General features: G+C 41.6%; 1 protein-coding gene across 1 annotated transcript in view; it reads right to left on the reverse strand.

The window, feature by feature from the left end:
• gabrb2a (gamma-aminobutyric acid type A receptor subunit beta2a) overlaps nucleotides 1-14,673 on the reverse strand; it is a gene marked incomplete at its 3' end in the record, with an annotated part of 35,022 nt that extends 20,349 nt beyond the window's left edge. Inside the window, exons 1-3 of the mRNA XM_083914952.1 lie at nucleotides 14,537-14,673; nucleotides 14,308-14,408; nucleotides 13,807-13,874 (exon numbers count right to left, since the gene is read on the reverse strand). Of these exons, the coding sequence (XP_083771078.1) occupies nucleotides 13,807-13,874; nucleotides 14,308-14,408; nucleotides 14,537-14,610 (243 nt within the window). The 5' untranslated portion in view covers nucleotides 14,611-14,673. The remainder of the gene's footprint in view (nucleotides 1-13,806; nucleotides 13,875-14,307; nucleotides 14,409-14,536) is intronic.
• Between the last annotated feature and the right edge of the window lie 235 nt (nucleotides 14,674-14,908).

The following is a 14,908-nucleotide window of genomic DNA, read 5'->3' on the forward strand; positions in this document are numbered from 1 at the left end:
GAGCTGCTGCCATGTTGATTTTTTTTCAGGAGTGAAAAGTCAAGCGAGGACGGCCGTATCCTTATCCTGTTTTACAAGAGTTCCCACTGAACCCTCCTCTCACACTCGCTCCCTCTCTGTCTCATTATCAGCCTGTCGATCGGAAATCTCTATCGCCTTCGGGATCGTTAGCGGCAGCCTGCAGACTCGGTGTTCATCACCCACTGAGGCACCATCTTCCGCAATACGTCCTCGTCTTGACTACTGTACAGTCCTTCGCCATATTGGTGAAGGAACACAGAAACACAAGCAGTTAGTAGAAGCTAAATTCTCGCTCTGACTAAGTTAGAAAACTGAAGCTTATAATATTAAACCCCCTTTTTGCTCCTCTCTGTTCATTTGACATGCTGGTGGATGAGTGTGAGTGTGTCTGGTATGTCACACATTTGCATTCATAGCTCTTTATATGTATATTACATTAACAGGATATAATTTAGGGCTGCATCTAACAATTATGACCATTATTCAATTAATATGTTCATTTTTCTTTTTATTAATTGACAAATCTTTTAGTCTTTATGATCCCAGAAAACTGGGAAATGTAAATCATAATTATCCAGTCCAAGGTTTGTCAAATTCGCCTGTTTGTTTTCAATCCAACATTGCAAAAATATTCCATTTATAAACAGAGAAAAAGCAGCAATGCCTCACACTTGAGAAGCTGAAACCAGAACATGTTTCTGCTTGACAAATGACTTCAACAAATGATTAATTGTCAAAAGAGTATGACGTTAATTATCATTCAATTGACAAATTGATTTTACTTCTCCCCAAGAGGTTATATTTTCGATTCGGTTTGTCTGTTTGTCAGCAGGATTACGGAAACACTACTGGCCCGATTTCCATGAAACTTGGTGAAAGGTGTACATGAGCAAAGTAAGAACCCATTCAATTTTGGAGCTGATATACAAATTATTTTTCACTTTCACTAACAATGCGAGATAGGGCACGGCCTTGGCAGAGGTCAGCGCTCTGCGGGTGCCCTTCTGGTGCCCTTCTGGTTAACTAATGATTTCAGCACCAGGAAGATTTTTAGTTATAGGTTGTATCCAAAAGAATCTCCAAAATCTTTCAATTTTAATATCCCTAATATCAAAAATCAAACACTTGCCTCAAGCAGCTTTATAATCTGAACAAATTACAACACCATTTATTCTTAGACCCGAATTCGGGTAAGAAAGACTCCCCCCAAAAAACTGACAATGCCAGACCAAATCGCAAATGCAAATTAGTATCTGCCACGGCAAATAAAACATGGACTCGCAGATGATTCTGGTTCCCAGGCTAAAAAAACCTCTTTAACAGGGGCAGAAAATGGAACAAAGCTCAGCAAGAGCAACAGAAGAGGGATCTTTCTCCAAAAGCAGACATGCAATATATGTAATACTGAATGGACCAAAATTACAGTATGGACAATCACTCAGTACTCCCAAAGTAACAAACATTCAATAGCTTAACCTTTAGTGGGAAGTAATATAAAAAGTCGCACACTTTTGTCATTGTCTTTGTCCTGGTAGTTAAAGTTGTTTCTTTTGTGTGGAGCATTGTGTTGTGAGATTATTAGCAGTTCAGACAATAGTGAAGAGTAAATATACACTATATAGTAAATAAGTGATTTTGGACACAGCCTCAGGCCTTTTTCACAGCAGACATTTTGACTGGTCGTAGTACGAAAGCACAGGTGTTGCTAGTAACAAATGATGGCTCTGGTCTATTCAAGTGTCCCAGTAAAGCCATGGCAGTGTGACAGTGAGCCACGGGAAACAATAGCAGGACCCTGAAACTGAAGCAGCTAAATGGAATTCAGCCATCATTGATTTTAGTATTTACACCTGTGCTTTTCCTGCTGTAACGTGAAAATATCTGCTGTGAAAAAGGTTTATTGAACACAAAACCTTTCGAAATGTGTCTCTAAGTTAACTGAGCTTGGATTCAAGCTGCCTGCTCTCTTGTGTGTGTGTGTGTGTGTGTGTGCGTGTGTGTATGTGTGTGTGTGTGTGTGTGTGTGTGTGTGTGTGTGTGTGTGTGTGTGTGCATTCCCCAATGTGTATGTTTGAGGGGTTCAAGAGTATAGAGAGATGCACAGCTCCAGCATCGAGAACACCTGGGCCTGCACACTGACTCCTGGCTGTGGTGTAAAATGGCAGCATTATTACGGCCACACAGATGGTGCTGTTTACCTCCGATCGGACATCACATGAGCTCAGGAGGGACTTAAAATACAGTTGCCTCTCTCTCTCTCTCTCTCTCTCTCTCTCTCTCTCTCTCTCTCTCTCTCTCTCTCTCTCTCTCTCTCTCTCTCTCTCTCTCTCTCTCTCTCTCTCTCTCTCTCTCTCTCTCTCTCTCTCTCTCTCTCTCTCTCTCTCTCTCTCTCTCTCTCTCTCTCTCTATCTCTCGCTCTCCCTCTGTACAGTCAAAGTTATTGTTTGAAAAAATCTGCAACGTAAACTTCTGTACTGCTGGGGAGTACATTTTGTTCTGTGATGAGGAAAAGAAGGTTGTACTTTTCATCTACATCTGCATATATATTTTTTTAGCATTTTGTTGCAAATGAAGAAATCTGTACATATGATATCACACAGCATTAATCAAAACTGTGATACACATTTGACAAAGGCTGACTGTTGCGTCACCTCACGTCTCCTGTGTCTCGCCCAGAAAGTTGCACTTGAACATACCACAAAGAATGCAGCCAAAGACCAATTAGCAAGTACATTCTGCGCCTACATGAGAGGAAATAACTCTCCATACCAGCAGAGGGCGGTAGTCTGTATTCATCATTCAAAAAGGGAAACCGGAAGGCCGACAAGATGGATTCGAGACCATAGACTGTATAAAAAATGGATGTAGCCTCTCTGTCGAGGTCCATTCTCTCAACTTGATCCAATCATACTCGCCTACGGGAGTCGCCATCTTGTCAGACTTTGACTCCCCCTCATTTCCTCTTACCAAAAAAGGGCATTGATGTGACATCGGGGGGAGGGAGATACGTCCATCTGGATGAGGAGAAGTGAGGGCCTGCGACTTGCTGTCAATCAAGTGGCCGAACCCCTAATTATTCATAAACCTTAATCTCCAATAAAATAAAAAACTAGCCTGGTACAAAAAAATTCACCCCTCTCAGTGTTGTCATGGAGATATGACCTAAGCATACAGACTAAAATGTATTTTTGTACCAGGCCTTAATCAGGTTTAATTATGCTGTGAAAACGGCCTGTTTAACATGGGGGTCAATGAGAAACTGCTCTATTATGAAACCTGCCCCTAGTGGACACTCAACAAACTGCAATTTGGCACTTTCTTATTGGATCAACAAGGAAGTCTCTGTGATGGGGGCTTGTTCAAGACACCAGGTAGCCAGTTATTACTGCACATTAACAACACAACCGTAAGCACAAATTATACTTACTGTGCGCAAGCAAACAATAACAAAAACCATTAAAATAACGTGACTGCCAAAGAGCTCAATGGCTAAAAAAATAATCTGAAGTTTGTTTTTTGATCTCACAGCTTCTTGACTTTAGCCGTTTGTTTACTTTCCTCACTGATTTGCTTAAAATGAACTGCCAATCAGAGTGATTACTCTCACCGGCTTCGCTGCCTCCAACTCCGATTCAACATGCTGAATCGGCTGAAAAACAGCTGACGAGGTCCGACTTGTTGGGCCAAATTTCGACCGACAGCTGACTGTTGGCTTGGTTGGACGCTGCCTCTACTTCTGAAACATGAGTGAAAACTACCAATAAAAGCATCTTAAAGGTCCCATATTTAGCTCATTATTAGGTTCATTCTTGTATTTTGTGTTTCTACTAGAACATGTTTACAGTCTCATATTGTCTGTCTGAATATACCTCTCTGTCTGAAATGCTCCATTTTAGTGTCCGTCTCTTTAAGTCCCCCTCTCGAAAGAGCCCATTCTTCTCTGATTGGTCAGCGTTTACGAGTCTCCTGCTTCTGTGCTCTCGGAGTCTCTGCACCGTCATTGCAGCAGAGGAAGGACTGTGACATCACAAACTTACAGAAGTCCTGACGGCTCGTTTAAAGACACAGTTTCTGAATACAGGATTTCTCTGTGGATTGAGCATTTTGATACATTCATAGTATTTTAATCGCACCTCAACCTGCTTTATAAGTAACAAAGATGTGAAAATCGTACTTTTTATAATATGGAACCTTTAGTACAAAATATAAGTATTAAGTAACAATAAAAAGCCTGTAAGTTGAAGAGTCTTCCTTCATTTAGCATTTTGTCTACTGGACTATAAATCATTTATCAGTAATAAACAAGACCTTTAATGGCTTATGCGTTCAGAGCCTCTTCACTCCACACACAAAGGATGGAGAACAAGAAGCGGGTGAGGAGGATTTTGCAACATGCAGCATCCAAAAAGAAGCTGTAGGGAAGTGAGAGACAGACCGTCCCATGCTGGAGCATCGGTTTCCAACGCGACCTTCAGTCTCCTTGTCACAAGCACTCCTCAGAAACTCCATTAACATCACACAGGCAGCCCAATGAGCATCAGTGAGGGAGACATCTTGTGGAGAGCACCAACATTAAAAAAACAAAAAAAGGCACTGACAGCAGGGAATATATAAAGACGAGTAAGATACAAACAAGGCCCGGCTAACTTAAAAAACATCAAGGCTGGTTGCACAATGACAGTGTCTCACTACAGATATGTTTCTGGGCTAACAAACCCCCATTAAGAATCTGACACAATGACAAGGAGTACATTTGTGTTTCTCTGAGAAATCTGACAGGCTACAGTTGTTACGAGACCTCCATTACAACTACATCAGCTGTCACAACCGACATGGGAGGGAGCTTCCAATAGACGAGCTCAACGCAATACATCCTGCTCTGTTTGTAGATTTAGATTTGAAGGAACAGCTGTAAATGTGCTCACTTTCTCGCTATAATCAAAACATCTTGCCAGCTGGATTTGTGTGTAATAGGCCTTTCTGAATGTTGTTGTTTACAAAAAGACGTCTCCACCGATTCTCATTATCATTTGTACGATCTGACTTGTACCTGATTTTTTTTTTAAAAACAGTTTGTGCACACTAACAGCTCAAAAAATAAACTGAATATTGTTTCATCAGCACGATAGGAAATTTCCTGTAAACACGATTTTTGATTTTCATATTTCAGCTTATACATTACTTTTGTTTGGGGTCTCCTGCTAAATAAAATCGACCTTCATGTGTTCTTTATCTGTGTTTGTTGTTGAAAATAGTAATACTAAAAACACTCAAAAATCCCCAAAACATTAGTTAGGATTTCTGTAATTGTAGATTTACAACACTTGTTCATAACAGAGTTAGTTAACTGACCCCAAACATAAGCATGCCAGGATAACATATGTTTCTTTGTTTGTGAATTCAAACAAAATATATATATATATATATATATATATATATATATATATATATATATATATATATATATATATATATATATATATTTGTTCATGTATAGCCCACACAAATCATAAGAATCAACATATTAAGTGCATTGCATTTGTTTAACAGCTTATAGAAACATACTGCATATATTTGTATTAATAAATATCTAAAAAAAATGACATATGTCCTTATTTGGTGTGAGAACAATGCTTTGTGGTCATTTTGTATTTTTGCATCAAATGTGCGGCTTGTTATCACTGTTCTTCAAATACGTTTTAATAAGGTCAAAATAAAAGAAAGACATATTTAAAAGGAAATATTTGCGATTTTGCAATCATTCTGATTATTATTATTACACATACAGCATTGTGGTCTGTGGTGGAAAGTAAAGTCAATTTCAACAAAACGTAAGAGTTAAAAGTCCACGAACTGCTGGTACGACAGCTGGTAAGTGCAGTTTCTCTCTCTCCTCTGCAGCTTTACAGGAACAGACAGACGTCCACCATATTGCCTAACGTTTTCATCTGCTGTGTCCTGCTGCACAGTGCTCCAGCAGAAACAGAGAAGAATCTGCTGATAATAACAATGTCTACTGTGCACAGCCACGAGGAGACGATCGGACGTTTGGGCAATAACAAGCTTGTCTGCAGACATCTCAGCCTCTTGTCTGTTTGCTTCTAATCTACAAGCTGGAGGAGACGCAACAGCACATCGACTGGTCAACCAGAGTTTATTCATTTGCTGTGCTCTCTATGTCTGGTTAAGTACAGACTTCAAATTAAATATCACGGGTCAAGGAGGGCGTTCTGAATGAGTTGCCGGCCATACACATCCTGAGGGAAGTGACAACATGGACGAATTTAAGACTGTTTTCAATGGGTCATTTTTCAGCTACTTAGCTTCAGTGAAGAAAGTGCCTGACAGAATCATTAAGGGAGTCATCAGCACATTAAAGGCTTTAATGGAGCTGGATAACTTACTCCCTGTTTTAAGACACACAGCTTTTTTCTACCCCATACTGACCATTATGAAAGAATATTACGACCAGTTTAGAAATTGGCGTAACTTTGCTCTTGCGGTGGGACTCTGCGGGGGTAAGTGTTGCTAATTAAAGCCAAAAGGAATACGCTTTCATTATTTGAAATCGCGTTGATTCATTTTGATAATGTGCATTAGAAGAAATGCATTCTGGAAAGCTGCCCTTAGATTTACAAATGTAAAGAGCAAAACAATTATGATTTAACTAAATGACACATAACCATTTAAAAGTATGACACTAGCTGCCTCATTTCTAAATTTCCCATATTATGCTCACGTTCAGGGTCATAACTGTATTTTAGGTTTTTTTCACGGTGGAAATTGCAGCTTTACTCCATCACAAGCACACACAACATGATGAGGCTTGGGCAATATGCCCATATTGACCTCTACACATCCAGCGGCTGCGATCAAACATCTACCCTGAGAAAGTCCAGTCTGCTCTGATTGGTCAGCATTTCCAGGTCTTTCCCATCTGTGCTCTCTGCCTCTCTGCACCCCCTACAGTACATGCTGATATATATAGCTGTGACATCACAACTGTACAGAAGTCCTGACAGCTCGTTTAAAGGCACAGTTTTTAAATACACAGTATTTATATAGCACCTCAACCCGCTTTATATATAAAAAAAACACATTTTTACAATATGGGACCTTTAAGATATATATATATATATATATATGTTTTGCATATTTTACAATAAGCATGAAACATATGTATGCATATGTGTTTCTTTACCAGTTTTATTTTCAGATACACAACATGTTTATTATTAAAGCTCATGGTCTCTTCTGACATCTGTAAATTAACCCAGTCTCAGTGGAGTAAACATTAAAGAGAGAAGCATGCACGTAAGAACGCTGCAGGATTAAGTGTTGTTCTTGTGCTGTAATTATGCCGCTGACCATATTAATCTGTTACTCTGTGTGTCCACTCAGCATAACTAATGACATTGTTCTGGACAACCTGTATTCTTGTCTTAAGCTTTCTGGAAAGCTCAGCAGAGCAAACAGAGCGGGCAGTATCACACATGTTTAAGAAATGGGAACATATCTGCAGAAAATGTGCATGGGCCGTAGTTTTGCTTTTCATTTCGGCAGAAACCTCAGAAAAGAGATGACACAGAATAAAGATCTTCTAATATTTCAGATTAGAGCTGCAATCTGATAAGAGAGTGTGTTGTTGAAGTCATGATGCAAAACTGTCACACGTGCAAGATCCAGTTTCTAAAATGTGAGAATTTTCTGCTTTTCTCTGTTTCGTAACCTGAATATCTGTGGGGTTTAGGGGTTGGTTGAACAAAACAAGTAAAGTGAGTATGGTTCTGGTAAACTGTAATGACCATTTTTAAATTTTTTAGAGCAAAAGATGAGTAAATTAATTGAAAAAATAATCAACATTAAAGAAAAACCTTGAAAAAGTCCCTAAAAAATAGGCCTCATTTGCTTTTCCTCGACTTCCCTGGATCCAGCAAAAAAAGAAAAGGGGGCTGCGTTGTCATGGCAACACTGAGTAAAAATAACACAAGCTTATTTTCCACAAGCTGAAAATAAAATGGAACAGGATCAGTTTGGACAAACAAGATCAAAATGGTTGCTAATTCACAGACACAAGAAACTGCATCCTTCACACGGATGCAGTGTAACGTCGAGGCCCGCGTCGTGTTCCCTCTGGTCATCGGCTCTCCCGTTATCTGACGACCAGATCCCCGTACTCATGTAAAGAAACCAGCGCTTGTCAGGATAATGATCGTAATAAAGAGAACACTCACGCCCCACTAATTCCTCCATCCCAGAAGCCACCACAGCTGGTTTGTTTAAATCTTTTAATTCACAGCCAGCTAATTAACATTCAGAGAGCAGTATTATAGTACAGGCAGTGCCTCTTAACAACCACCAACCTCAGGTATTTTACATGTAATTAACAAGCAGGATGAAGAAAAGACGAGGAGTGAAAATACTCATTTGCCTTATTCCAGCCTCGGAGTGCATATTGTTGCTGCACTCAACATATGGATGGCATGCTGAAGACGTTATTATGCAGCGCGGATGCACTGCTGAAACAGCAGACTCGACTTGTATTTAATCAGCTGACTGTGTGCAGAACACTTTTTTAATGCACCGTAACCAGGGTTCGGTTCCTGGGTCTGTGATTTCAGCAAAAACAAACGGCATTATGCAAATGTAATTTCAGCTGCTGTGTGAGGGAGATGAGTGATGGAGCGGGATGCCAAAGCTGAACAGACAGACAGAGATAAACAGGGGGTGGAGGGGGGTGGGGGGTCTCTGCCATGATATCATATCTGTGCCAAATTTTGCACTAACCCCAGTGAGTGAGCAAAGCCCACCCAGCAAGGATGTGTGGTCACACCTCGGACTTGGAGGACACTTCCCTCTCAAAATAGCACATTTGTAATGTCATGCAGGCGAGGCTGCAACCACAAAGCTGCTGACTGACCTGCACACTCTTATTGCCCGACAACAAGGCTGACCTTTGAGCCTCAACGGGCCATCGCTGTGGATCACAAGAGACTGCACCAAAAAACAGTAACTCCGCTATGGCATGTACACATGTGAACCAACCTTACAAGTGCATGAAGAAGCAACAAAACTACAAATCCCACTGCAAGCACAACTTCAACAACCATTCTACCCTTCATGTCAGCATGGAAGAAAAAATGCCACAATGGCTTCAATCAGCCCCGACCAAAATGCAGAGTTCATTCTCCACCAGAGGCATTTTTATCTTTAATTAGAGGAGCGAGCAGCTGTCTACAACCCAAACCTGCTCACCGCCATGATGGCAGGCCTGCTCACAAGCACTTATTTCAAACCAAATCACATTCTTTCATTTCTGACAGCAAATTACTGCATTTTCCTTCAGGTTTAAACATCGTAGATGCAAAATTCAACGTAACTGCCATGGTGTGATCATACACAAAGGTTCAGTTTTCTTAAGAAGCAAATTCAGTTCAAAACCAGTCAGCATTTTAATCAATGTGGCTAACTAAAGAAAGGCTTTTAAAGGTCCCATATTATGGTCATTTTCAAGTTCATGTTCATGTTTGTATTTGTTGGTTTCTATTAAAACATGTTTACATGCTTTATTTTTTTTAAAAACACATTATTTTTCTCACACTTTATCTGAATATACCTGTAATCCACTCTCTGTATCAAACGCTCCATTTAGTGCCTGTCTCTTTAAGCCCCCCATCAGAAAAAGCCTGTCTCTCATTGTTCAGTGTTTACCATAGACTGTATAAATAATGGACGTAGTCTCCGTGACGTCATCCATAGGTTTCTGAAGAGACAAAATGAAGCTCATAGGCGACGACGGCTCCATTGGCTCCGTCTGTAGCCATCTTGGCAGCGTCATGACTCCCCCTTCTCCCGGCTAATCCAAAAATGGGCAAAGAAGCGGAGCTAGTGAAGGCTAACAAGTGAGCAAGACTATTTCGTCGTAGAGAAAAGCCGAGGGTGGCAGCCTGGAGACGGAGTTACTGAGTGGCTATATCAGGCAACGCAAACCGCAGCACAGGGGTCACAGCTGGGTCTAACCTGAGTCGGGTAGTAGGGACGTCAGTGCTGCATGGGGTTATTATCTTGACTGCTGAGAAATAATGACGCCAACATAAATAAAATAAAACTAAACTTTTGGTTACCAGAAAAACTGCCACGGAAGCCACACTTCTTGAGAGGTCCTTTAGCCCAATTAAACGCATAGCAAGCCATGTTATTAGTCTGATATTTGGATAATTATTCCCCAAATGTCGGTTCAGTATCCAGGCACCAACAGCACAAACACGACCGACAACTGAGGTGCTGTGACAGTGGCAGAGCGGACTGACAGCTAACACCTAAAAAGCCACGCCCCTTAATTATGCAGAACTCTAACAGTTATAAAAAAGAAAATTCATCCCCCGTACAGTTGTCATGAATGGTAAAATTAGCTATTGAAACCAAAACCATTTTTGCACCAGGCTGTAAACATGTTTATCTCTGCTGTAAAGTTGGGCATTTTAACATGAGGCTCTGTGTGGATTTGCTCTGTTTTGGAGCCAGCCTCAAGTGTTCCACCCTTTGGCCACTATGACAAATTGGCTTCAAAGTCTGGTGCACTTCCTTGCGGCCTGGCTGCTTGGCGTTTACGGATCGTCCGCATCTGCACTCTTGGCGTCTCTGCATCGTCATTGCAGCCGGTAATGACTGTAATGATGTCTAATCACGGTCATATTTGTATTTTTCAATTATGATAGGTTTACATGCTTTGATCTTTAAAAAACACATTATATTTCTCATATTGTCCATTGCTCCAGCACCTCTGTATGGCAGGAGCTCTGAGCTTCTGCTCACATGTAAGCAGAAGCTCAGACAGAGAGCCCCCCCCCCCCCAGACAATGCAGACGGTCGGCAGGGCTCACGTCGAAATGCAAGTACTTCATTATTCAACACTTTGGTATTATTAAACGTGACTATAAAGCATGATAACTATATGCATAGGTCAGAAAAGACAGAAAAGCAGAATAGATCCTCTTTAAATGGATATTCTCAATCCTACATTTCCCTCAGATATTAGCCTGAAATATTTGGCATCGTTGGTGTCTTAATCGTTGGGATGTCCACACTAATTCAAAATCCTCTGGGCGTTTGAGCAGTATTTGGAAGCACAGCATGAGTTTGTAATGACTGGCCCAGTAGTGCTTCAGTGAGGTTTGAGAGGTTAAACCTCTACAATCTGAGGCTCCAAGCAGTCTACTAATTATTTTCTTGATCAATTGTTTCGTCTAACAAATGTTGACAAAAAGTGATAAATGCCCCACAGTTCCTAGAGCCCATGTTGATGTCTTGAGGTGTCACAAAAAAAGAATCACACTTGAAAAGCTGTAGTTACTGTAGTATTTTCTTTGCCATTTTTTTCTTTAAAAAGAAGAATGAAGTGCAGAGTCAGTTTCATGGCTTCAATAAGGCGCTGGAACAAGCTGCTTTAGAATCAATATGTGAGTCAGACAGTGGGGAATAGGATGGTTTTCCCAACCTTAAAGCCATGTAAGTAGGGAATAAAATGAAACTGTATGTTGCACAGGTCCTGCTATAACTTTTCCTCGACCTCCACCAAGATGTAGATTACATTAGAGGACATGGTGAAATTGATCACAGTAGCCTTCATCTTTCTCCCAACCTGTTCTTCACTGCCGTCACTGGTTTCATCCTCGCCTCTCTGTGTTGTTTTCCCTCTCAGTGCTTTAATCTTAAAAGCAGCTGCCCCTGAAGAGGATGAAGATCAAAGCACCCGGCGCCGAGCACAGGTCACCAACTCCCTCCTCGTGATCACGGTGCACTGTGATATTATTGATTTCTCTGAGATCAATTTCGTCAGCTGCTGTTATCCTCTTTTGTACAATAGAGAGTGAAGAAGGTGAGGAGGAGGAGGACGAGGAGAGGAGAATCCGACCTGTTATGTCAGGATTTTTCGAAAAAGGTGACAACAACACGTGGAATACAAGCGAAGGCTGAGTCTTGGACGTTTTTTATTTTCACTTTTTGTCTAAATTTGTCTGTCGTGTCAGAGGGACGCCTGTGCAGAACCGGCGGGGAGAGCTTTTCTGAGAAAATGAGCAAGATGAACTCTCTCTCATAGCCTAAGGGAGTTACATGACGTCAGCCGCCATTCACTGTTTGTGCACAGTTTTGTGTTTTGTTACACACTCACACGGATGTATGAAGCAGTGTTTTTTTCCAGATGAATGCTCGCATAGATGCCTAGTTCTTAAGTAAGATAACCCTTCGGAGCAAGGCAGAGGTGGATTACATGGCTGCTGAGCCCAGAGTCACAGCCAGGGATCCAGTCAAAGTGGTAGGAGGGAGGGTAAGGATGGAGGAGGGAGAGGGAGAAAGAAAGAGGGAGGCCAAAGCGAGTGAGGGGTTTCTATTTCAAATCTCCCCGGACCCCCCAGGCACTTCCGTTCTGGCTGCATCCTCCACCAAAATAAATTATTTCCATCAAAAGAGAAAAGCTCTGACCATATTCATCCACACACACACACACACACGCACACACACACACACACACACACACACACACACACACACACACACACACACACACACACACACGGCTGTGTTCATGTGTTCATTCAGTGCAGTTTAAAATAACCACACGCATTTGACAGGCTGCCAAATCAAACTTAAAAATGGCTCAATTAATAATAGAAAACACATCTTATTCCATTCTTACACCGGCAAACTTGTTTTCCATGCTCTTATATAACATCTCTATTATGTTGCTCCACTGAGAGGCTGCTTTGTAAATTATATTTTCTCACACTCTCTCATTCTCTGCAAAGACTGCCCTTAATATTTTTTCTCAATGCATCAAAACTCCCAAGAGCGAAACCAGTTATTCCACACTAGAAACAAGAGTATATTTAATGCAGCAGAGCTACAGACACTGGCAGTCTGTCTGTCTGTCTGTCACACGGATCAATAGGTGGTGCTCTTGCATGGGCTGCTGAACTTTTCCCCCTGTCCGTCTCCAAGTCGCACATGACGTGCATCTTTGTGCACCAAAGATCAATGCAATGCTGTGTGGCCGTACATTTCTCATTAACAAATAACACACGTCACCTGATATGTAAGGGGAGAAGATCATTTACGTAGACGGCGATGATATGATTTGTAGCCCGAATTAAAAGCCTTAAAAATTATAATAATCAAATGATGCGAATTTGGAGAAGAAGAGGGTGTTTTAATTCATTCTGTAGGTATGGAGAGGAGAGAGGAGGAGGGTGCGTGTCAACAAAATTAAACCACCGAGGCTTGACAACGTGAAGCAGTCAGGAGCACACACACACACACACACACACACACACACACACACACACACACACACACACACACACACACACACACACAAATACACACACATACACGTTCACACACAAGCACTTGCGCGCGCACGCACGCAGCTCTCCGAGCGCGCTGCCGGGACTGTGCGTCCGAGTGCGCCAGTGAGTGTGTGTTTTGAATTCAAATGCAGCAACACACCAGAGCTGCAAATGCGGAGACTGAGAGGAGGATGGCGATGATGTGTTTGAGAACGGACGCGTTCACGTTGTTTTTTTGTTGTTGTTCTGCTGTTTTTTTTTTTACCCGAGTAAAAAAAATGTATAGATTCACAAGATGGCCTGGCTCACATTATCCTGGCTTACAATCACACACACTGATCCGTGATAAGTAGCCCACATCAGGGGAATTCCAGCCGTGCCAGCCAGGCACAACTGGCAACATTAAGTGGGGGGGTAATAATCATGAAGATGCACCTACCATATTGACTTCAGAGACCATGTCTATGCTGGCTATGTCTATATTCATTCCCACGGCAACCGGCGCACCTGTGAAGGAAAAGAGGCGTTAATACGAGATATATGGGTGATTCTCTCATCATGTAAAATTAACAAATTCGTGACGCGCGCTCAGGTTCCTCTCTGCTCCCCATCCACCTACAGGAGAATTGTGCATCATCAGTCTGAGCAAAAAAAAACCTTCATATTTAACACACAGATGAGTTTAAATGCGGTTAATTTAATCTTGTAGTGGGATAATCAAAGATTGATGAGCGGGATCGATCACGTTAAAAAGCCTGTCTTATCTCCTTCATCAAATGAAATATGCACATCATTTCTCACAGCCTAATTGGAAAGGCCTATTTGGCGGTGAAGGGGATGATTACGTAAATTAAAGCATATTTTGCGATTCATTAAACATGTATCGCACGTCAGGAGGGCGTGAAAACATGATATTCCGTTTTCAATTGGCTTCCGTTACCTCCGAAATCTGGCCTCAACCGAATGTCGTATCCTTTCATCAGTCTGTCCACTGTTTCTTTTACCAGAGGCATGTTGCTCGGATCTTTGATATCCTTGACGCTGTGGGAGGAAAAAAAAGGTGGTGTAATGCAAAACAGCTTATTAATACCACACGCCAGCCACGCTTTAACAGAGGCTATACATGACATGCAAGACAGGGGACCAACAAAAATAGAAAACGAGGTTACCTTAGAGTCCAGACAAAAGTCACTAGTAAAGAAAAAGTCAAAATCCCAAAGTGGTTTTTCCTGATCCTCCCCATCGCAACAGTTTTGAGGCGGTTTCGGGATGCGAGTGAGGAGAGCGCACATCCAACTTACTCCAGACAGTGCAGAGGAGCCAATGAGAGGCGCATGCGTGGAGCCAGCCCAAGATCAAAGAGTGGAGACTGATGATGGTGGATGAGCAGTTTCCATTGCAGAGAAAAATATTAAAGGGACAAGTGGTTGTGCGTAATGAAGAAGCGAGCATGTGTGCCAGGAGTGAAATGAACAACAGTGGTGTTGATTTCAACCTTGTTTTATTCTTTTATTTATTACTTGGCAGAGGAATTATCTTTA

The sequence above is a fragment of the Echiichthys vipera genome, assembly GCF_963691815.1.
Source record: "Echiichthys vipera genome assembly, chromosome: 6".
Lineage (NCBI taxonomy): Eukaryota > Metazoa > Chordata > Actinopteri > Perciformes > Trachinidae > Echiichthys > Echiichthys vipera.